Here is a 23752-nt window from a genome sequence, read left to right on the forward strand (position 1 = left end):
GCACTGAACAAATTAAATCTAGAGAATAGAGGATAATTATATTAATAGATAGCATTTATATACAGGTTTGCAAAGTGCTCTATACATATTTTCTCAATGCATGCTCAAAACAAACCTGGGAGTTAAATGTTATTATTATATCTATTTTACAGATAAGGAAAATAAGGTAAAATAGGTTTAATGACTTGCCCAAGGTCATAGAAAGAGAGTTTAAGGTAATATTTGAAATTGTCTCCCTCCCTCCAGGCCCAGTGATCTATCCATTGCATCATATAGCTGTCTATAATGTAGAGAGGTAGGAGATTATTGGTTTAAAATATTATATATTACCTCACATGTAGCTACATTGTCAGTTTTCTCTGTTAAACTCGTTCTCTTTGCCATAAGGAAGATTTCAATGGATGAGGCATTTGGGAAAACATGAAGGGAAAAGAAATAATTTTTCAAAAATTGTACCAAACAGGGAAGTGTAAGAAAGTACAAAAGAGGGTGGGGGGCATCTGGGTGGCTCAGTGGATTGAGAGCCAGGTCTAGAGAATGGAGGTCCTGGGTTCAAATGTGTCCTTATATACTTCCTAGCTATGTGACTTAATGTCCATTGCCTAGCCCTTCTGCTCTTCTGCCTTACAACCAATTCAGAGTAGTGATTCTAAGATGGAAGGTAAGGGTTTAAAAAAAAACTATAAAAGGATAAACCTACTTACTTTTTACCTTGGCAATAAAGGATTAGATTTGAACTTTGGATATGTAAAGGCTGAAGCCTTTATGAGCACATTAGATAAGCCACTGTCTTCTCCCCTGAGCTGAATATGCCTTGTTGTTTCACTGTCAGTAGGAAAGAATAAATCTCGAATTAGAGAACCCAGGATGTCTAGATGGAATCTTCAGATTAACAGATATAATTTGAACTGGGCATTTGGAACCATAGAGAACTAACACTTAGAAGATACTGTATACCTTCAGAACTACAGAAGGAAACAATATCTAAAGTAGTTAGCAAGAAAATTTAAAAAATAAAACTATAATATTAATAATTCTACACTATCCACCCTATTGTAGATAAATTTCTCTATACTCAGCCTCTCTGCAAAGACTTTCTGACATCTCAGTGCTCTCTTGTAGCCCCCAACACTCTAGGTTTGGACCCTCATGTACTAATTCTAAAGGACCCTCAATTGAATTATCTTTAAAATCTCAATTGAGGGCACCTTTCACTCTCCACATAGTTGGTGTCCCTTTCCTAATTTGCCTAACATGCTTCTTATATTTCTAACAAAATTAGCCTTCTTTATGGGTCAAAAAGTTGGAATTACAGCAACAGTGAAGTCAAAGCCAACACTTAACTCTTCCCTCAAGAGGCTAATTACAACTTTTTTGCTTAATGAGATTGGGTCAAGCTGGTTTTCTTTGGGGATCATAGTTCTAAGAAAATTAAAACAAATTTTAATTGATAGAATTGGGAATGAATTAATCGTGTGAAGTTTGGCAAACCTCACTTTCTGCTTCAATTGAAGTCCCGCTTCATGTTAGTAGAAGGGAGAATAGCAATAGCTCAATCTTTCTATTTGTAATGCTTATTTGGCTCTAGAACCAGTTGGATCCTCTGAAGTTGAAACTTTTTTTAAACCCTTACCTTCCATCTTGGAATCAATACTGTGTACTGGTTCCAAGGCAGAAGAATGGTAAGGGCTGGGCAATGAGGGTCAAGTGACTTGCCCAGGGTCACATAGCTAGGAAGTATCTGAGACCAGCTTTGAACCTAGGACCTCCCATCTCTAGGCCTGGTTCTCAATCCACTGAGCTACCCAGCTGCCCCCTGAAGTTGAAACTTTTGAGTGATCGGGGGAAGAAGCCCAGGGAATTGAAAGGTTGAGATGGGTAAGTGAATCTAATTCATTCAACCCAGGTGTTATATTGGCTTTTTAAAGTCAGGACCTATATTTGATTCTAATTCAGATTTTCACAAAATTCAATTGATTCTGTAGACTCCTGAGTCATAAGGACTATGGAGAAGATTATGAATCATGAGACTTATGTGATTTCTAGTAAATTGCTTAATCTCTCTGAGATTCCATGTAATCATATGTACAATGAGGTTGAAAGCAAATGACCCTGAAGGATTTTTCAGCTTCTAGGATTTCATACTTCTAAGATGCCAAATTCTAAGTCATTAGATCTGGGAGGATATGTCAAGAGTTTTTCATTCATATCCCTGGTGATTTTTACCAACCATATAACATTCATTCATTCACCAAAACTCTATTATGCCCCAATTATGTTCTAGGAACTATTTATTATAGATGAAAGTTTATACATAGACAAAATTCCAATAGTCTTGACCCTAAAGAAGCTTATATTCTACTGAGGAAAGTTCACATAAGTAAGTACAAAATAATAATAAATGTAAATACAATATAATTTTCTTGAGAGGGGTGTGGAAGAGAGTATTAGAATCTGGGAAGATCATGAAAAATGTTAGGTATCAATGGCACTTGAACTGAGCTCTAAAGGACGGTAATGGTTACAGTAGGAGTAGATTGTAAAGTAGGGCATTGCAGGAATGGGGAACAGATTGATTGAAACAAAAACTTGGAGACAAGCAATGACTGCAATGGATGTGAACAAGCAAACAAGTCAACTTGACTAAAATTTTGAACCTATGAGGAGTAATAATATGAAATCACCCTTGACTAATATGTTAGAGCAAAACTATGAAGAGCTTTGACAATCAAATTAAAGTATTTATATTTTATTTATTATGAAGGAAGGAAGGAAGGAAGGAAGGAAGGAAGGAAGGAAGGAAGGAAGGAAAGAAGGAAGGAAGGAAGGAAGGAAGGAAGGAAGGAAGGAAGGAAGGAAGGAAGGAAGGAAGGAAGGAAGGAAGAAAAAAGAAAGAAGGAAAGAAGGAAAGAAAGAAAGAAAGAAAGAGAGAGAGAGAGAGAGAGATGACTGAATAAATGCATGGAGGAATAAAAGAATCAATGTACTTGGGATAAAAATTTAAAAGGGAAATACAACTAGATCTCAAGAAGACCATCTTCTAATTCAGAGACAGAACACATAATAGCAGCTACCATTTATATAGAAGGTTGAATTATGCAAACTGCTTTGTATGTTTGTATAATGTATTTATGAGATAGGTGTTATTATAATCCTCATTATACAAATTACACAAATAAGGAAAATGAAGCTGATCAGTCTCCCTCAAGCAAATATAAGATAGGCAGGAGGGAAGAGAGAATACATTTAATGTAAGGAAAATAGCCAATGCAAAGACATAATTGGGGGAGAGATAAAATTTCAAATTTAGAAAGCAATCTAATTGGATCAGTTTGTGGCATTAAGTGTTGAAAAGTAATAATCAAGTAAGTCTAGAAAGGCATGCTGAAGCTAAATTATCGAGTCTTTTAAATACCATTTTTAGGATTCTGTATTTTATCCTAGAAGCAACAAGGGGCTGCTGAAGTTTATCGATTAAGATATTGACAAACTTATTTCTAAAGAATATGAATGAATGGTTACATAAATAATGGATGAAAATCATTCACAAAATTTCTATGTACTTCAAATATATAACTCTGTTAAGGATTGGAAATGCGAATTTGTAAAAGGAAAATAAACCATGCCTTCAAGGAGCTTACATTTTAATTGGGAAAGCAACACATTTAGAAGAAGTATTAGAAAGGAATGTGGGACAAATTGGAAGATGATATGCCAAATGTATCATGACTTGGAGATTGTCAAGGAAGTGTCATTGTAGATCATCACCAATAAGAATCTGTTCCCAAGGAGTAGGAATCCAAATGCAGGTGGAAAAGGAAGAGGCCACAGTGAAGACTATGTGGCTAGGAAGGTCGTATCTGGCACAAAGTAGGTACTTAATAAATATTTATTGACTGACTGATATAGTATAGTGATCCCAGGAGCAGGGAGGAAAGGGTAAAACTTTCTAAGATATAAGAGAGTCTGAATTTAGTTTCAGTGGGAGAAGGATAAAGATTTGGCTTCTACATGAAGAATCAAGGATGACTCTCAAATTGATTGGAAAATTGATTCTGCCTACAATCAAAACACAGAATTTGGGAAAGCAAGTGGTTCAGGAGGGAAAATAATGAGGTCTGTTTTGGTGCCTGTGGAGACAGATATGATCTAATCAGGGAAGGTATTTTGGAAGTATCATCTCTCTCACTGTGGATATTACTTTTTAATGTAACCAAAGCCTCCTTTGGCTTTTTTTGACTGCTGTATCACACTGCTGATTGTGTTGATTATGATACTATGACCTTTACCCCACTTTTTACCCTTCTTGCCTCTCAGGAATCAGATCAATGCTAGGACTTCAAGACAAACACACACTTAAAGGATCACTAAAATACAAAGTAGCAAAAATTGAGTTACAAGTGAATAGCATAAATGATTAAGTGTTTGAGAATTGAACCATGGAGCTACCATTGAGAGCTGGGACATGTCTGGAAGAGGAAGCTTGGACCTTGAAGGAAGTACAATAAAATCCAACTTTATTAAGATAAAATCTAGTGGAAATAAATGTAATGTGCTATACTTGAGTTCAAAAATTAACTTTTCAAGTTGGAAAAAAGAATTACTAGAAAACATATATTTTAAAAACACATATCTGAATACTTAAAATTATAAATTTATATGCATTATCTATGACTTATTGTTTTTAAATATAGTGAGCTGATTACAAGGGCAATAATCTTGATTCTACATTAGTAGTATTATACACATTCAGCCTAACTTCAGGCTTCTGTTAAACTAGTCAAACATTCAACACTTGTTTCCTATTTCACTACCTCCAAATCCAATGGTGTATCTTAGCTTCCAGCTCGGATACAATTTGGTGGTCCCAAGAAGAGTTCAGGATCTGGAAGCAGAAGATTTGTATTTGAGTACAAGCTTATTATATGTCTTTGTTGTGTGACTATGAACAAGTCACTTTGTCATTTCTGCTCTCTCAGATACAAATTGGAGATAAATAATATCTTCTCTAGATTTTTCATAGGATTATGATGAGGAAAGCTCTTGCTAAACATCCAAAGTTCAAAAAGTCCTATATAAGCATGTGCCCTTCTGTTCAGTTGTCAGTCTTCCAGGCTGAGTGAAATTGGAAAGGAGTCTTAACATTTTGGTATAAAGTACTGGGAGCAGGTACTTTACCTGAGGGTTATAGTTTATATTAAGAAAGGATGTACATACAGCACAAAAGACTTATCTTTTCAACAGAAGGGTAGAAATATACAGTTTTCACTAGTGTCCAGATTAGTAAAAACCAGAATGCTTCCCTCAAAAGTTTCTTTAGAAAATACTACATTCCCAGCAAGATGAAAAATTCTATGAAATTTGAGACTTTGTCTTATACCTTTGATGTCCTCACAATCTAGTCAAGTATTCTACATGTTAGATGATTAACAAATAGTTGATTTACTATTTATATGTCACCAAACATCAAATGATCTCATGTCTTTGTGCCCCAACAGGTAAAGGGAAATGTATTCAGAGAACTGGACTCAGGTAACAGAATTTGTCCTGATTGGTTTCCCTGGTAGCTGGGGCCTTCAGCTCATACTATTCTTGGGACTTCTGGTGACATATGTAGTGACAATCATGGGGAACGTGCTCATCATTGTACTTAGCTGGTCTGATCACCGCCTACAAACCCAAATGTATTTCTTCCTGAGAAATCTGTCCCTTCTGGAGCTGGGGTGGGTATCTGTTGTGGTCCCCAAAATGCTGGTCAGCCTCCTCACCAGAGACTATTCTATTTCCTTTGCTGCCTGCATCATGCAGTCCTACTTCTATTTCCTCCTAGCTACCACTGACTATTTCCTCTTGGCTGTCATGTCCCTGGATCGCTACTTAGCCGTCTGTCGTCCATTACACTATGAGACCCTGATGAGTGGTCCCATCTGTGTCCGACTAGTGATAGCATCCTGGATTTCTGGATTCCTTTGGGTGCTCTCTCCCACCATCTTGATGGCTAATCTCCCTTTCTGTAGCTCCAATGTCATTGATCACTTCTTTTGTGACAGCTGGCCACTTATGCAACTCTCCTGTGGTGATACCCAACTTCTCAAGTTACTGGCCTTTATACTTTCCACAACTGTTCTTCTGGGCTCCTTGGCACTAACTGCTATCTCCTATGTCTACATCTTTCTTACTGTCTTCCGTGCTCCAACAGCTACAGAAAGGAGGAAAGCATTTTCCACTTGTGCTTCACATCTCACTGTGGTTATCATTGCCTATGGAGGCTCCATCTTCCTCTATATTCGCACATCTGAAACCCAGTCTTTGTTCCTTAAGAAAGGGGCCTCAGCCCTGGTATGTATCATTACTCCACTTCTGAATCCATTCATCTTTAGCCTCCGTAATGATAAGGTAAAACAGGCCCTAGGAGACGCCCTGAAATGGCACAGGAACATAGGCACCAGGAAACTATGAGGAATCTGGGACAGAGTGTGAGCATCTCCTTGTAGATTGGGAGACAAAAGTCCCAAGTAATGGACTAACTTTATCTTCTGGAAGCAAAGAAGAATCTTAATCTTTAAGCCTTGAAAAAAGCCTTTATCCATAATGGAAAATTATATATCCATAATTATATATCCAATTCATCCATGATGGAAAAAAATTGGAAAATGGATCTTTAATGACTTAAGTGTGTTTTTAGCAACAAAGAAGGCAAACACCTAACTTTAAACTGGAAGAATGGCATTATTGTCTAGTAGAAAGAGCACAGGCTTCAAAAGACTTCCAATCCAAGAAATGCTACTTTTATAGCATGAAGTCAAGTAAGTTTCCATCTGTGAACCTGTGAGCTTGGGTGTGGGGGAAGGTGTCACATTTATTCCTTCGAGAACTAATATTCTAATTCTAATCTGAAATTCTGACATCAAAATTACATGTAGAGACCTAACTAGAAATTATGGTAAAGAAAGTGGATTCTGGGCAGATGAGAGTTGGGGTAGAGGGTACTGTCAACCCTGTAGAAGAGGATAGTCAAAATGGCATTGAACCTTAAAGGGGAGCAAACTGTTCTATAGAGAGAACATTTGTACTCCAGCAAAGTTCAGGTGGTAAAGAAATTATGCAGAGAAAGAGTGTTATGGTATTGGGACCCTGACAGTGAGATCTTCCAATCAAATGGGTTTGGACTGACTTACTGAGAACCTGTGAGAAGGATGAGGGAGAAAATCAGTGTGCTGAATGTTAAAAGTTGGTAGAAAACCTTAAAACCTAGGTCTGTGATGTCTATGTCATGCAGATAAATTTTTATGAGTTATAGGAAAGAAATATCACCCTTCCCTCTGTAGGGAATTTCCACACACTGGATTTCATCATGCTGGGTTAAAAACTGTTTGTTCCATTATAGTTATGAATCTAAGTACATGCAAAATAATATTAATGTGCATATATCTAGAATAGAGTTGGCAGCCTATTACAAGGAATGCCTAACAATCTGTGTTCTTCAATTATTCCATCTCTGAGAAGAAAGGAATGGCTTGAGGATGGTTATATAGTATCTTCAAATTGGAAGAACGGCACCATGGGGTAGCAGAAAGAGTCCTAAATCTGGAACAAAGAACCTTTGACAGCTATAACTCATGTGACCATGGCCATTTAATCTTTCTGAATCTTAGTCTCCATTCATCAAATAGGTATAATATTTTCTTTACTTCCCACTTCTAAGATTGTCATGGTAGTAGTAGTAGTAGTCTCTCGGTAACTGAGTATGACGATTGTCTTTGTGCGTTTTCATCTATGGTGTATAGATGAGTGCACACAAAGACACTTATTCATGGGGATTTAAGTGGAAAAGTCGCACTCTCTCGGCATTGGAAGCCTGGGTCCAGTAGTACAAAAAATCGTTACACCTGGAGACTTCCTCAGCTGCATTGGATGGCCGTGTTGTCCTTTGTGCTCCAACACGCCCTAAGCACTCCACAGTGCTTTGCTGCATCGCCATCTCAGCCGTTGAACCTTCTTATTGGTTTCTTCCATCTGTTCAGCCGAAGCAGTCTTCACATGCTGGGTGAGCAAAGCCCTGGTTCACCAGGGGTCGATGACCCGATGGCTACCCTCACAAGGTTTGGCCGGCCTGTCGAAGCTGTTGCCTGGGGTGTGGCCGCTGCCACATGCTAGCAGCTACTGGGAGCCACAAGTGAGAACTGGGTGTCAAGTGGGGGTCAGAGGCTGGAGAGCTGCTCTAAGAAGGCACAACAAGCCCTCCATACCAGCGATACTACCCCTCCCTGAGCACTCCATACACCCCATTGTCATGGAGATCAAATGAAATAGTATATATAAAGTGCTTTGCAAAATATTAAAGCACCATATAAATGCTGACTATTTTTATTGCCCTGTTATGTAACCCTTTAAAGGGGAAAGTGTTTTACTTTGTTCACCTAATTCCTAACATTTTACTTTGCATGATAGGTGTATCTGGGGTCTTAATGGATATTTAATAGCTTGTCATCTTGTTATTATTCATTAATAAACATTAATTGAATTGGATTAAAGTAAAAAAAAAACAAAGTAACTTTTGAATCAATGGTAAATTGACATTTCCCAAATACAGAGTAGAATAAGTGGTTTTGCACTGAAATCAGCATAGAAAACTGACCCAATTTCACATAAATTTCCTGAGTCATTGTATCCTCCAGGACCAAAAACTGATAGCATCCACAGGTTCCCTCAGATGACAGCTAGCCTCATATTGCTTGAGAATCCAGCATGGCAAGGAATTGTCATGATTTCTATAGGAATAATGGACAAATTGAGCAAAATGGTTTCCTCTTTCACCAATCCTTCTAAAGAATTCTCTCAATTTCTGTACCATTGAGGAACCAAATATGTGGGGGAAACTTAGTTAATTTAGGTATGCTTGGTTCTCCTTTTAATCCCTATATTTAGATTTCCAACATTCTTGAAGCACATCAGAGTGATATGATCCTGAAAACACACTGCTCTTGACCCAAATGACTGTCATTCTTAGATTCTCAATTAGTATCCAGACCTCTTTATAATTTTATAATCAAATAGTGAAATAGCACTAATCATAGATTCAGAAAACTCGGGTTCAAGTTCTGCCTCTATTTCTTACTAGCTAAGTGATTTTGAACAAGTCACTTAACCTGAGTGAATCCTTACATCTAAAATAAGGACAATAATTATATTGTCTACTTCTCTCACTTGTTGAAAGTTTCAAACGCAATAAAAAGAAAGTATCATATAAACATGAATCATGATTACTATGAGAACCAATTGTCAGAAAGTGATTCTGCTCATTCCAAATAAATGCAATTTTGGACTGAATTTTGGACTGAATCAAGGCAAAAACATCATATTACTCAATATTTATTGTACGATACTACTTTCCCCAAAGGAACTAGCTCATTTTATACGAAAAGGGACAGAAGAGATAATGCTGATAGTCTGTTATCCTTGGAATTCACTGATTATATTGGAATGTACGCATACTATTTGGTGAAGGTTTTCCAACCCATTCCAAGCGCACACCACTGCCAATATCATGTAGATTTTTGTTATTACTACAATGCTACTACTACAACATTTACCACTATTTCTTCTTCTTCTTCTTCTTCTTCTTCTTCTTCTTCTTCTTCTTCTTCTTCTTCTTCTTCTTCTTCTTCTTCTTCTTCTACTACTACTACTACTACTACTACTACTACTACTACTACTACTACTATTACTATTACTACTACTACTACTACTACTACTACTACTACTACTACTACTATTACTACTACTACTATTACTACTACTACTACTACTACTACTACTACTCCATCTTCATTAAAGTTTCTCAAAAGTCTCATTTCCAAGTTGTTCTGAAAGGGCACAAGGCTTCTATATAGCTTTCTTTACATTGATAATCATGAGAAGTCTATAGAGGCTTATATTATTCAACTGATTACTATTTTGAATTCTTGTTGTTTTCCTGTATATATGAACTGTGACCAAAAAGCCTAGTGAATAATCTTTCCAAGAAATGGGAAATTAGGAACATGTGATATTAATTCTGAAATTTCTTAGGATCATAGAATTGCAGTCATCCATGAAGTGTAACCTGAACAATGAAATGGACAAAGTCACCCAACCAGGTTGTGTGTGGTGTGTTTAATAGTGCTCAGAAGGAACACTTTTCTCATAACTTTCATAAAGATAACATAAGGAACACCAAAAATAGGAGTTCCCACATATGGGAGAATAGAAAAAGAAGACAGTACTACTTGTATAAGGTTGTCTGGATTAAACTGTTTGAAACAGAACTGTATATGAGCCTGGAGTAGAAAATGTGCTAAGTTAATTGTGACTCTTCCAATATGCTCCACCAGGAAGATCCTCAGAAGGCCCAATAAATATCATTATTAGCAAGAATGTGTCTATTTCTGGTAATAATGAATGGATCTTAGTCTCTGTCAGGAGGACAAATGAAATGACCACTAGTAATAGCAACAGGAATTAGAGTTGTCTACTTCTTTTTCAGCTTTATTATCTGGAAATTTATTTTACAAAAGGTCTCATTTTCTGTTAATGCTGTCTGTCAATTTTTATAACCATAAAGAACTAAGAAAGAACTTCCAGAAAAGGGGAAAAGCTAGCTACATATTTTTGACAAAAGAGCCTCGGGGAAATAACAGTAATGAAGGAAGTGAAATTCCTGCATTGGGCAACCAATTCACCCTTCAACCAATGACAAAAATAATCTTCTTTAGGCTTGACTCTAGTATTTTCCAACTCCAAGTCCTTCTGAACTAAATTGCCACCAATAGGCTGATAACCAGAAGAAGAATGGCAGCAGCTCTCCAACCTCAAAAATACCAGTCCTGTTTTCAGCCCAGATCTCATTGTTATCATTCAGTGTGGCAACTACCATAGAGAAGGGGGCAGCCATCCTCACCAAATACCAAACAACTGCCACTCTCCAGGTAAGCAATCCACCTTAGCTGAAATATCAGGGAACTATGAGGGAGAAATAAAAGGCAGCATGCTCCAGGCAAATCAAACCCCTTCCCCACCTCTTAGACCATCATTTCTCTTATACCCTGAGAAAAATAACCCAGAACCCTGAACTCAAGAGCCTTAGGAACATCCAAACAATTATGACACACAAAGCAGTCAGGACAGCCTGGTTGAAGTATCAAGGCATCCCGAGGAACAGACAGGAGTCAGCAGGTGTCAGGCAATTTAAACCAGCTCCCTCACTTATGATCTCATCCCAGATTAGCATGGAAATAAACCAGAACCTTGGACCCAACAGGGTTGGGAATAGGATTGCTGTCAGCCCTATGCCCTCACCCATCAGCTTGGGAAGAAATCCTTGTAGAGGTGCACCCTCTTCACTGCTCCTGCAGGTGCTACAGCCTTAGCTACTGAAGACCCAGAAAAGAAAGATTTTGTTGGCTGAGTCAAATGTTTCAACATCAGGACCTGATATGAATTTATCAGTGAAAATGATGATAAAGAATAAGTATTACCACGTGATTTGCTGCTACACTCTTCAAGACCATAGAACCTTTACATCTGACTTGCAGCTGTAACTTTCCATGTATGTTGTGTCCTCATTAGATGAGGAATTTCTTGAGATCAGGATCTAGCTTATTTTTCCATTTGCATCCTGACCTATATTCAATGAATACAACTACATAAAAAGTACTTTAATTAAAGGAAGGTTGGAAGGGCAGACTCTAGTAGTTGGAGAGACCTGGGAATGAACTATGTAAGAGATGGTGCTCCAAGTTACATCTTAAAGGAAGAAAGAGACTGTATGACATGGAGGCAAAGAAGCAGTGCATTCCTACTATATAGGCTGGCCAGTGCAAAGGAAGGAGGTAGAATGTTGTATATAAGAAACAGGAAGAAATAAAATTTCATCATTGTACTGTGTGTGTATATCTGTCTCTGCATTTGAGTCTCTCTACATATGTGTTTATGTCAGTTAAAGGTGAGAAAATCTTCACTTCACTTGAAGGGAAAAGAACCATAAGCTTCAAAATGAGATGAAAATATCGCTAGCCACCTACACTTTCAGCTCATGCTAACTTGTGACCTTGAATACACCATATATAAGTCTTTTGTTCTTTATGTTTATTATTTCTACCTTTAGGTGAATGAAAGTTGAAGACACAATGGACAAAATTATGGTTTTATTCACTTTAAAAGATTGGAAGAGTCACCAATGGCCCATGTTCAGAATTTCCTAGAAACTGAACTCTGATCCAAGACATCTCTGAGATGTAATTTGACTCAGCCCAACAAATAGATCATCTCACCCACAGGTCTTGCAAGCAAGGAAGTTGGAAAATGTTTTGGTCAGTCACTTTAAGACAACTCTTCCATAGGGACTTAGGCAGTGGATAGAAGGCTATGCTCAAATTTAGAGGTGTGTTTTTACTTCTATTTCTAGTTACCCCTATTAAGTGCTAAGTGATGTTAATTTGTTGTAAATTATATCAATGAGCTTTCACTGGCTTCAATGATATAGGAAGAATAAATTACAGAGGAAGAGCAAACAATGGCGAATGGTTAATTGGGATGGGTAAGAATGAAGGAATAAACCACTGTATTTTTAAAATTTTAGATTGGAGGCAGCTAGGTGCCTCAATGTATAGGACAGGCCTAAAGATGGGAGGTCCTGGGTTCAAATCTGACCTTAGATACTTCCTAACTGTGTGGCTCTGGAAAAGTCACTTAACCACAATTGCCTTGCCCTCACTACTCTTCTGCATCAGAACTGATACTTAGTGTCAATTCCAAGATAAAAGGTAAGGGTTTTTTTCCTAATTTAGATTAGGATTTAAAGAAAACCCTATAATCCTTTATGAGGAATCCTCTCTAGAAAGGGAGAACTGATATTCTGGCACACTGACCTCCTAAATGCACATTTGAGTTGAGATTCTAAGGCCAGAGCTTAACTACAAAGTAATAACAATACTTTTTATTCATTTCTTTATGGTTGGCAAGGTAATTTACTCATACATTTTGAGAAAAGGTATATAAATATGCTTCCCTCATTTTACACATTCAAACATTAAGATACAGAGAGGTTAAGCAATTTGCCCCTCCTTTGAAAATGTTGCAGAAGAAGCAGGTAAGAGACTGGCTTTATTTTTCCCAGATCCAGAAGTCTCATAGCTCACTGACTGCTTATCAATCTTCTCCAGTTATTGGAGAGAAGATAATTGGAGAAAAGATATATCATCAATCTTTATATTTCTCTTCTGAGCTTGGTTTTTAAAAAATGGTTATAGTTCTTCAAAGAATGTACCATTGTCTATTACCCAAGTCTGTTTAAAAATATATAGCATAAAGGGAGTTATAAAGCTACTACATCATCAATAATAAGTTTTCCTACCTCTTTCTACAAATTTCTACAAATTTTCCATTTCACAATACCCAGCCCTGTCAGACATCTCTTGCATTGGTGCATTGCATCCACTACATGATAAAATGAAAATCTATGGGCCTTTGTTCTCTTGGAAATCTACATTATGAAACCTGCAGAATTCTACCAACCTTTGCTGCTTAACTATAGGCAAAGCAGGCCTACATAATATGATTTGAGAGCTGTTAACAAAGGAAAGTGTCCAAAATACCACCTCTAATCCAAATGTCATTGTTCCAAATCTCTCATTATTAAAAATTTATTTCTTTAAGCTAAGAATTATCTTTTTCTGTGGTCTTAGCTTAAGTGGAAAAAGAATGACATCTGAACATATATAGAAATGATATTAACTTTAAGAGATTTATCAGATCAGTTGTAATTGAAGGAGTCAACATAAGAGTAGACTCTGGAGACTCTATCTTAGACTTTTCATGTCCTCTCAGTCTAACTCAGTGTCTTACATAGGTTAAGTGGAATTTTTCAAAAACATCTTCCATATATTTAATTATTTTATATAGAGCCAGTTTGAGCTCAAGGGGTTCAGACTGTTAAATTAGTATCAAGCTGACTATAGCTCTGTCTGTGGTGCTGAAATGTAAAATAGTGCTCTGGACTACAGATTTTGGAACCAATTAAACAAAGCATGCATGTTTCTGGGTTTAGCAGTCTCTTAAGAGGTGTCAGTGGCCTACTCACTTGGTAGCCACCAGACTTTGGATAAATTTATTCTGTATAATATGAGTAAACTATTGTTTCATCTTGATTTTTTTTTCCTTTACCAACCATTGTTATGAATATATATGTCCTCTTCTTATAAGGTCCCAAGACTTTAGTTCAGGGGAGGTGATTTTGTATTGCTGGAAGAATGCTATCTATTGGGAAAGTAGTAGACCACTGGTCTGTATCTATTTTCTCCTCTTGAAACAAACTCACTAAAGTGGTAGTTATACATATAATTATGAAGGTAAATTTCAAAATGATTTTTAATAATCTGAAGAAATGAAGAATAAATCCTCTTAAAATTGTTTTGTTGTAGGTCTATGGAATATATCGGGACTTTAAAGAGAAATAGAATGTTAAAACAAATGCTCCCAGAATTATCCAAAGAATTAACTATAAGTTCTCCTACAAGAAGTAATAAGTAAGGGAATAAATAGCTACTAGCTTGTGTTCCCTGTTGACCTAAACTCCAAAGATTTTGAGAAGGAGCCAACAGGAAAATAAATATGAAGATAGCACCAACATCGCATTCAAATTACATACCCTATAAATAGTGAGGGTCCATATTTACTTCCCACACTATTTCTTTTCCATTTTAGACAACTTATTTTTCCCCTTACTACTACTTCTGAACCCAAACCTGTTACTTCCATATTCCAATGAGAATGGCAGAATTATAGAAATGGAAGGGCCTTCATAAATTATGTACTCCAACCTATACCTAAAAAAGAAGTCCCATGACTTACCTTAAAGTGTTTCTCCTCCTCTCTGCTTAAAGACCTCTATTGGGGTTTCAGGTGGAGGAAAACTATCTCCTGGAGCAGCCTATTTAACTGATGTGTAGCTTAATTTTTAGGAAGCTTTTCCTGACATTACACTTAAACATAACCCATTCATTATCATGGATATAAAGAAAGGCTGCTGAGTCAATAAAATACTTATAGCAAAGCATTTTGTAATAGCAAAAAACTGGAAAGGCAGGAAATGCCCCCTGGACTTGGGAATGGATAAAGAAATTATATTTCAATAATGTAATGGATTATGACTTTTGTAAAAAATATGGACATGAAGAATAGAGAAAAGCATGAATAAAATTACAGGAGCTGCTACAAAGTGAAATAGAATGTTACTACAGCAATTAAATGGAAAGAACAATTCATCTAAATTTAACGTTGCAAAATTACAAAGAACAAATATCCCCAAATAAGTGTTATGAGAAGAAAACCTTCTCCATTCCTTAGCAGAGATGAGGGATTCTTGAATGTTGAATAATGTAAACACACACACTGACATATTATATATGTAGGGTGGCATATGTCAATAATTATTGCTGAATTTTTTTCTTTTGTTTCTCTTTTTCTATTAAAATTGTTATATATCACTCTGAGGGTGGGAGAGAAGAGATACAGGAAAATTAAACACTCTAAAAACAAATTATATCAATAAAATTTATCTAAAAAAAATTTAGCCTCCTCTTGTTCTTGGGTCTGTCTTAGCAAAACATGTTCAAATATACAGTCATTTTTTCAATGTCTTTCTTTGTTGATGCTAGCACAAACCACATCCAATATCCAATCAATCACCTATTGATTAGGGTGTATGGGGTACTCAGGGAGGGGTAGTGTCTCTGGGATGGAGGGCTTGTCGTGCCCTCCTAGGGCAGCTCTCCAGCCTCTGACCCCCCACTTGACACCCAGCTCTCACTTGTGGCTCCCAGTAGCTGCTAGCATGTGGCAGCGGCCACACCCCAGGCAACAGCTTCGACAGGCCGGCCAAACCTTGTGAGGGTAGCCATCGGGTCATCGACCCCTGGTGAACCAGGGCTTTGCTCACCCAGCATGTGACGACTGCTTTGGCGGAACACGCAGAAGAAACCAATAAGAAGGTTCAACGGCTAAGATGGCGATGCAGCAAAGCACTGTGGAGTGCTTAGGGCGTGTTGGAGCACAAAGGACAACACGGCCATCCAATGCAGCTGAGGAAGTCTCCAGACGTAACAATTTTTCGTGCCACTGGACCCAGGCTTCCAATGCCAAGAGAGTGGGACTGTCTCTGTGCATTGGCTTTTCCTCTTAAATTTCCTTCACACACAAGTATCTTTGTGCACACTCATCTATCCTAACCCCATCCACCCTCTTCAAGACCTGCGGCGATGGGGGAGTGGCGACGCAACAGGTGGAGGTGACCACTGGCAGTTGTAGTCACGATCCTGTATGTAGGCAGCCCATGGACCAGTGGTCGCTTGGCCCTGTGGGCAGCAGGGACGTTTGGCAGCATCCTGGGCGACTGAGCAGCCCTCTCTAGGACAGCACTGCTCACCCTAATCAAGGGAGGGGACTATAAAAGGTGTCCCAAACATTGCCTGCCCTACAAACACCCGGTCAGCACACCGCGGCTGGCGGGTCATCCCCTTTAAGTGGTCGAAATCAAAGAAAAAGTACAAAGAGACTCCTACTAGGAGCATGGAACATCAGGACATTACTTGACAGAGAGAATACCCCAAGACCTGAGAGAAGAACAGCTCTAATCGGTAAAGAACTGGCGCAATATAACATCGACATCGCAGCCTTAAGCGAAACATGCTTACCAGAAGAGGGATCACTCAGCGAACCCACCACTGGATACACCTTCTTCTGGAAAGGTAGAGCCTGAAATGAAGACAGAATCCACGGTGTTGGCCTGGACATCAAAACCAGTTTGCTCAAACAGCTGCCAGACTTGCCTGTGGGCATCAGCGAGAGGCTCATGAAGATCTGTTTGCCTCTCAGCAAAGACCGGTATGCCACAATCATCAGCGCATATGCCCCTACACTGACCAGCACAGAGGAGACCATCGAGCAGTTCTACTCTGACCTGAGTGCCGTCCTGCACTCAGTGCCCACAAATGACAAGCTGATACTACTGGGAGACTTCAACGCCCGCGTTGACCAGGACCATGAAAGATGGAAAGGAGTGCTCGGCAAACACAGCGTGGGCAAAATGAACAACAAAGGCCTACTGCTACTCAGCAAATGCTCAGAGTTCGAACTCACCATCACGAACACTGTGTTCAGAATGGCGAACAAATATAAAACAACATGGATGCACCCAAGATCAAAACAGTGGCATCTCATTGACTACATCATTGTATGCCAGCGAGACATCCAGGATGTAAAGATCACCAGAGCCATGAGAGGAGCTGAATGCTGGACAGACCACCGATTGGTTAGAGCGACTCTTCAAATGCGCATTGTGCCTCGCCATCCAAAATGCGCCCAGACAGTTCGCGCACTTTACAACGTGAGTCGTCTTAGAAATCCATCTTATTTGCAAACACTCTAGTCCTGCCTGGACGACAAGCTGTCTGCCAAGGGACCACTCACTGGAAGCTCAACTGAGAAATGGAACCAGTTCAGAGACGCAGTGAAGGAAACATCAAAGGCAGTCCTAGGCTCAAAACAAAGCAACCACCAGGACTGGTTTGACGAGAACAAAACTGCTATTGAAGACCTATTGAGCAAAAAGAACAAAGCCTTTATAGAGTGGCAAAATAACCCAAACTCTGCTCCTAAAAAGGACAGATTCAAGTCTCTCCAAGCCACGGCGCAGCGTGAGATCAGGAAGATGCAAGACCGATGGTGGGGAAAAAAGGCAGAAGAAATCCAGCGTTTTGCTGATACGAAAAACTACAAACAATTCTTCAGTGCCCTCAAGACTATCTATGGGCCATTAAAACCCACCACCACTCCCTTGCTATCCTCTGACGGTGACACTCTCATAAAAGATAAACAAGGCATCAGCAACAGGTGGAAAGAACACTTCAGTCAGCTTCTCAACCGACCCTCTTCAGTCGACCAAAGCGCCCTTGACCAGATCCCCCAAAACCACACCATTGAACAACTTGACGTCCCTCCTTCAATAGAGGAAGTCCAAAAAGCCATTAAACAAATGAGTGCAGGCAAGGCACCCAGTAAAGATGGGATCCCAACCGAGGTGTACAAGGCCTTAAATGGAAAGGAGCCCCAGGCATTCCACATAGTGCTGACCAGCATATGGGAGGAGGAAGACATGCCACCAGAACTCAGAGATGCCTCCATCATAGCCCTATACAAGAACAAAGGCTCACGAGCAACCTGTGACAACTACAGAAGCATCTCACTACTCTCCACTGCCGGAAAGATCCTTGCCCGTGTTATACTCAACATGCTGTGATGGATCTAGGCCTGAGCGTCTACATCAAATACCGACTGGATGGCTCACTATTTGACCTTCGCCGCCTGACTGCAAAAACAAAGACAACAGAGAGACTCATCCTGGAAGCTCTCTTTGCAGATGACTGTGCTCTCATGGCCCACCAAGACAATCATCTCCAAACCATTGTGGACAGGTTCTCCACCGCAACAAAACTGTTTGGCCTGACTATCAGCCTCAGCAAAACAGAGGTGCTGTTCCAACCTGCACCAGGGAATACAGCTAACCAGCCATGCATTACAATCGACGGCACGCAGCTTTCTAAAGTCAACACTTTCAAGTACCTGGGCAGCACCATCGCCAACGACGGGTCCCTAGACCACGAGATTAATGCCAGGATCCAAAAGGCCAGCCAGGCACTTGGGAGGCTGCGCTCCAAAGTCCTCCAACACAGCGGTGTAAGCACTGCGACGAAGCTCAAAGTGTACAACGCAGTGGTCCTTAGCTTGCTCCTGTACGGTTGTGAGACATGGACACTGTACCGGAAGCACATGAAACAGCTGGAGCAATTCCACCAACGCTCCCTCCGGTCAATCATGAGGATCCGATGGCAGGACCGAGTCACCAACCAGGAAGTCCTCGACAGAGCCAACTCCACCAGCATCGAAGTCCTGGTCCTCAAAACCCAGCTACGATGGTCTGGACACGTCATCCGCATGGACCCACAGCGAATACCAAGGCAGGTATTCTATGGTGAACTGTCAGCTGGACTCAGGAAACAAGGCCGACCAAAGAAAAGATTCAAGGATCAGCTAAAGTCCAACTTGAAGTGGGCTGGCATTACACCAAAGCAACTAGAACTCGCTGCCTCTGACAGAAGCAGCTGGCAAACCCACATTCACCATGCCGCCACCACCTTTGAAGATGAACGACGTCGACGTCTTGCCGCTGCGCGTGAACGCCGACACCAGGCCACAACCGCACCTCCCGTAACAACTGGTGTCCCAGGCCCCATGTGCCACACACTCTGCGCCTCAGCCTTTGGACTCCAAAGCCACATGAGGGTACATCAATAGATGATAATGCACAAAGACAATCGTCATTCTCGGTCACCGAGAGACTACTATTACTACTACTAATATTTCTCCTATTTGTCCCATCTTTACCATTCCTACTGCCCCTATTCTAGTTGTGCTCTAGATTACCTTGAACCTAATCTTTTGTAACAACCTTCTAACAGCCTCCTATCTTCTCCTTAGTATCTGTACTGCACACCATAACCATAATTACGTTCTAACACTGCTTTTATTTTGGGAGCCTCCTTTAGTATTATTCATTGTCTATCAAATAAAATACAAGCTCATGATTCTAGTACTCAAGCCAGTATTACTTTCAAGACGCTCCACTATAATCCTACCTTTTTTTGCCAGTTGCCAAACATTTCCTACATTTAAGTTCATATGAACTACCCACCATTCCCTAAAAAATACCTATATCCAATGCTAGCATCATGCCTTTTCTGATACCATTCATTCCATCTTAAAGTTCTATCTTATCTGTGCATATTAAAATCAGGAACCCATTCCTAAGAATTATAATAACATTGTGTACAAATCTCTCTTAAGCCCTTTGTCATTATCTACTTTGTTTTAAAGAATTATTTGTGCACATGTTTAAACTGGTATAATAAACTGCATTATCCATGAGGTTTGTATCTGTCCAACTATTAGCACAATGTCTTGCATTTGATAGCCACTCAATAAATATGTTATCTGAATGAGTGGAACAGAATATAGGCACATAATTAGTGCTTGTATGCTCTTCCACCTCTCCTTTCACAAAACCTCAAATACTTTAGAGAGGATAATTTCCTATTTCTATGGGATAAGATTAATATGACAAACAGACTTCTATAGCACAAATAAATAGAAGGTCTTATGAGTGGGTTCAAATGCAAAAGACAACAAGAAAACCAAAATTTCCCAAGATTTACTATATGCTTTTGCTCATATGGTTCCCTACACCTGCAATATCCTTCCCTTATGTATACCTTTTAAACTTTGTATTTCTTTTAATACTCAACTCAAAAGATGTTTCCTTCCTGAAGCTGTCCTTTATTTCTCTGCTGTAATTTTTATTTCCTATTGAACATCATTTAGCACTTTGTATTTGTCTTGTGAATTAATCATATGCTCTTTTTATGACAGTTTTCTTATACTCATTGCTGGAATGTTGATTCTTACAGATAAGGAAGAAGCCTTTTGCTTTGTTTTACATGATCCTCATCATTTAGTAAAATGGCTTGCATTTAATACTTGTTAAATGAATATTTCTAAAATTGCAAATGAATGATAATCATAGAGTGCCTAGTTTATCTTAGAGCTTGAAACTTGACTTTTGTTTCCTAGGAATTCTCAAACCTTTCTAAAATGTAAAGAGGATCAAAGAAAGTCAGAAATTGAGGAAGAAAGCTAAAGGAATATGTAAATCAGAAATTAGTTCAAAATATGAAATAGTAAAGGAGAGAAAAACTTCCAACATATCTCTTAATCTCAAGTAACAGAAGATAAAGCATAAGAAAAATAGTAGAGAGAGAAGCAATACTTCAGAGGAGTCAATGTCTAAGAAGTGAGATAACAATGAGAACTCATTTATTAAATATGTCTATAACATAAATGTCCAAAATATGAATATCAAATATAGACTAGGACTCCTACCAAATGGAAATGAATTTTATAATACCAGGTGTCATCACTAATATTTAGTAGCATTGGACCATGACAAGAATATGGCTGTCAATTGATTCAACTCATTCAAAAAGATAAGAAGAATAGTGAGACTAAGAAGTTGTGCCTTTATTAAGAAAATGGAAATTTCAATGGGATTACATTTGCAAATCTGTGTGAGGAACAGTGAGTTCATATAAACTTAGAGGAAGGTTGTTAGCAACATGCCCCAAGCATCTATCCTTGACCACAAGCTGTTCTACATTTTTACAAATAACTTGTATGAATATATATATATATACATATATATGTATCACATTTTTGAATGATAAAAGATAGAGAGGACAGTAAATAAATAGCAAATAGTACATTCAAGTCAATAGCCAGAAGATTTCTCAAAGCTACATGAGTTGAATCTAATATGATGAAATAATACCATGTTTATATGATGAGATATCATGTGTGCTACCAGCACAAACCTCATCCAATATCCAATCCCTAATTCATGCACAAATCGGCATAGTATATTTGATTAAATTTAATAAATTTAAATGCAAAGTTCAAAAAAACGAACTGACAGGTAGAATAAGAGGTAGGAATGGCAAGAAAGCAGTTTGTATGGAATTGATCTGGTAGTAATGGAAGGCTAAATGTTCTATTTGGGTCAACAATGTAATATGACAGGCAAGACACAGAATCTAAGCTTATGCTATGCAGCATTTATAATGGTATAGGTCCCAGGACTAGGTAATTGATAATATCTTCAAGAGCAATATACCCTTTTTAGACTACATCTGGATAATTACATTCAGTTCAGTACATTTTAGGAAGGACATGGATACGTTAAAGTAGACGCAAAGAAAGGCAACCAGAATATTGAAGAACCTAAATCTACACTATACAATAGTCTATTGAAGGAACTGGAGATATTTAGCCTTAATAATAATAGGTTTCATGTGAATGAAATAACTAGTCTTCAATTATTTGAAAGAAGGCTAGTACCTGGAAGAGAGATTATACTTGATCGAGTTGGCTACAGTGGGCAGAACTAAGAAAAGTGGCTAGAAGGAGCAAAAAAAAAGAAATTTAGGCTTGATAGAACTTCTAACATTTAAAATTATCAAAAACTATGCTGGGATTCCTCTGAATGGAGTGTTTCCCTTTCAATGTAAGTCTTTAAGCAAGGAGCTAGATAGACACTTATTAGGTATAGTGAGGAGAATATTCTTGACAAGTTTATGGAGTAATTAAATGACATCTGAGATTCTAACTGTATTATTACCTGGCCCCATAATAACTAAAAATTAAAAAAAACCTTACATGAAAAATATCTGGATATTTTAAAAAGCTAAAAGTGAAAACATAAGAAATTGCATGACTGGACAGTGAAAAAAATAAATGCAAGCCTGTAAAAAGCATAATGTTCAGAACAAGGTAGATCCCAGTAGTATTGTGTTCCTTTCTAGGCACAATTTCTTTTTTCATGAAACCTGAGAGAAAGCAACCATTTCATCTAACTAGTAATGATAGAATAGAAGAAAGACTCTACATATAATATGACAAGCTTTTTAAATTCCAGCGAGAAGATTTCAAAACATTAATAAGAACAATAGGCAAAACACTATAGCCTAAAATTATATAGGAAAAGTGAGTAGAGATGTAGATCTTGATGATTACATAGTAAAACATTCAAAAACAGACAAAATTATTTCTATAAAGAAAAAAAGATGCAAGGGCATTTTAAAGCGAAATTTTGGCCTAAAAATTCAAATGTAGGGTATTCACTGAACCCAAAGAATTACTTCCCCAATATCAAGTTTTCTGGGATTCATGAAAAGGACATAGGTGAAGGATTTGGAAATCAAAGGATGATTACATACTTCCACTGGAATAAAAAAATCAGTGTCCCATTCCCCAATCCCATTCTACTCTACATCAAACAACTTTTAAAATGCAGTCTAAAATTATAGTTTATTTCCCCAAAGCATATAATTATTTCTTTTCCTAATGTGGATTGCCTTTAGTCAGAACTCATGTCTTCTGGACTCTGAGGCTAACTATCCACTGTGCTATGCTATCTCTCTACCTTTAAAATTTTAGAATTAACCTTGATTGGTTACACCTTATTTTTAAATTTTTCTATTTTTTAAACTGTTTTAGCCAAAGAAATAAAGAATCCTTGGACCTAAGGTATATAAAGGATCCACTAAATATATAAAATCTATCAAAGAATAGCAACACAAAATATCAAGTCTTGTGCTGAATTTGGAAAAGCAAGTTACCATGACAACAGAAGTGCCTAGTCTCTAAACTTGAACTGGGCATGTGCAATAAGGTGCCAACATATTGAAAAGAGAGTATAATGATAGTAAACGACAGAGGCAAGGCACCCTATATTTTTATTTGTCTAATATTGAGGTGGGGATTAACTCCACCATTATCAGATTTGAACAAGTGTGGGGTTTACCCCTCTGAATTTTAAGTCCTTTGTTTCTGGAAGAGATAGGGATTGTTAGCAATGTTGTACATAGTGAAAATATAGATCTATATGGATCTAGATCTATATGAGTCAGTAAAGCACTAAGTCCAGGTTTCCTCTATGGTTTTCCTGACACCGTAAAGACACTGTAAAGAAGGGGAGGGAAGAGACAGAGACATAGAGAGAGAAGGGAGGGAGGGAGACAAATAGAGAAGAGAGAGAGAGAGAGAGAGA

General features: G+C 38.2%; 1 protein-coding gene across 1 annotated transcript; it reads left to right on the forward strand.

Moving 5' to 3' along the window:
- Positions 1–5508: 5508 nt before the first annotated feature.
- LOC100030366 (olfactory receptor 6T1-like) lies at positions 5509–6459 on the forward strand. The gene has a single exon (XM_001379858.2). It carries the CDS (start codon positions 5509–5511, stop codon positions 6457–6459), a length of 951 nt encoding a protein of 316 aa, XP_001379895.2.
- The last annotated feature ends 17293 nt before the right edge of the window (positions 6460–23752 follow it).

Source organism: Monodelphis domestica, chromosome 4, assembly GCF_027887165.1.
Source record: "Monodelphis domestica isolate mMonDom1 chromosome 4, mMonDom1.pri, whole genome shotgun sequence".
Classification (NCBI taxonomy): domain Eukaryota; kingdom Metazoa; phylum Chordata; class Mammalia; order Didelphimorphia; family Didelphidae; genus Monodelphis; species Monodelphis domestica.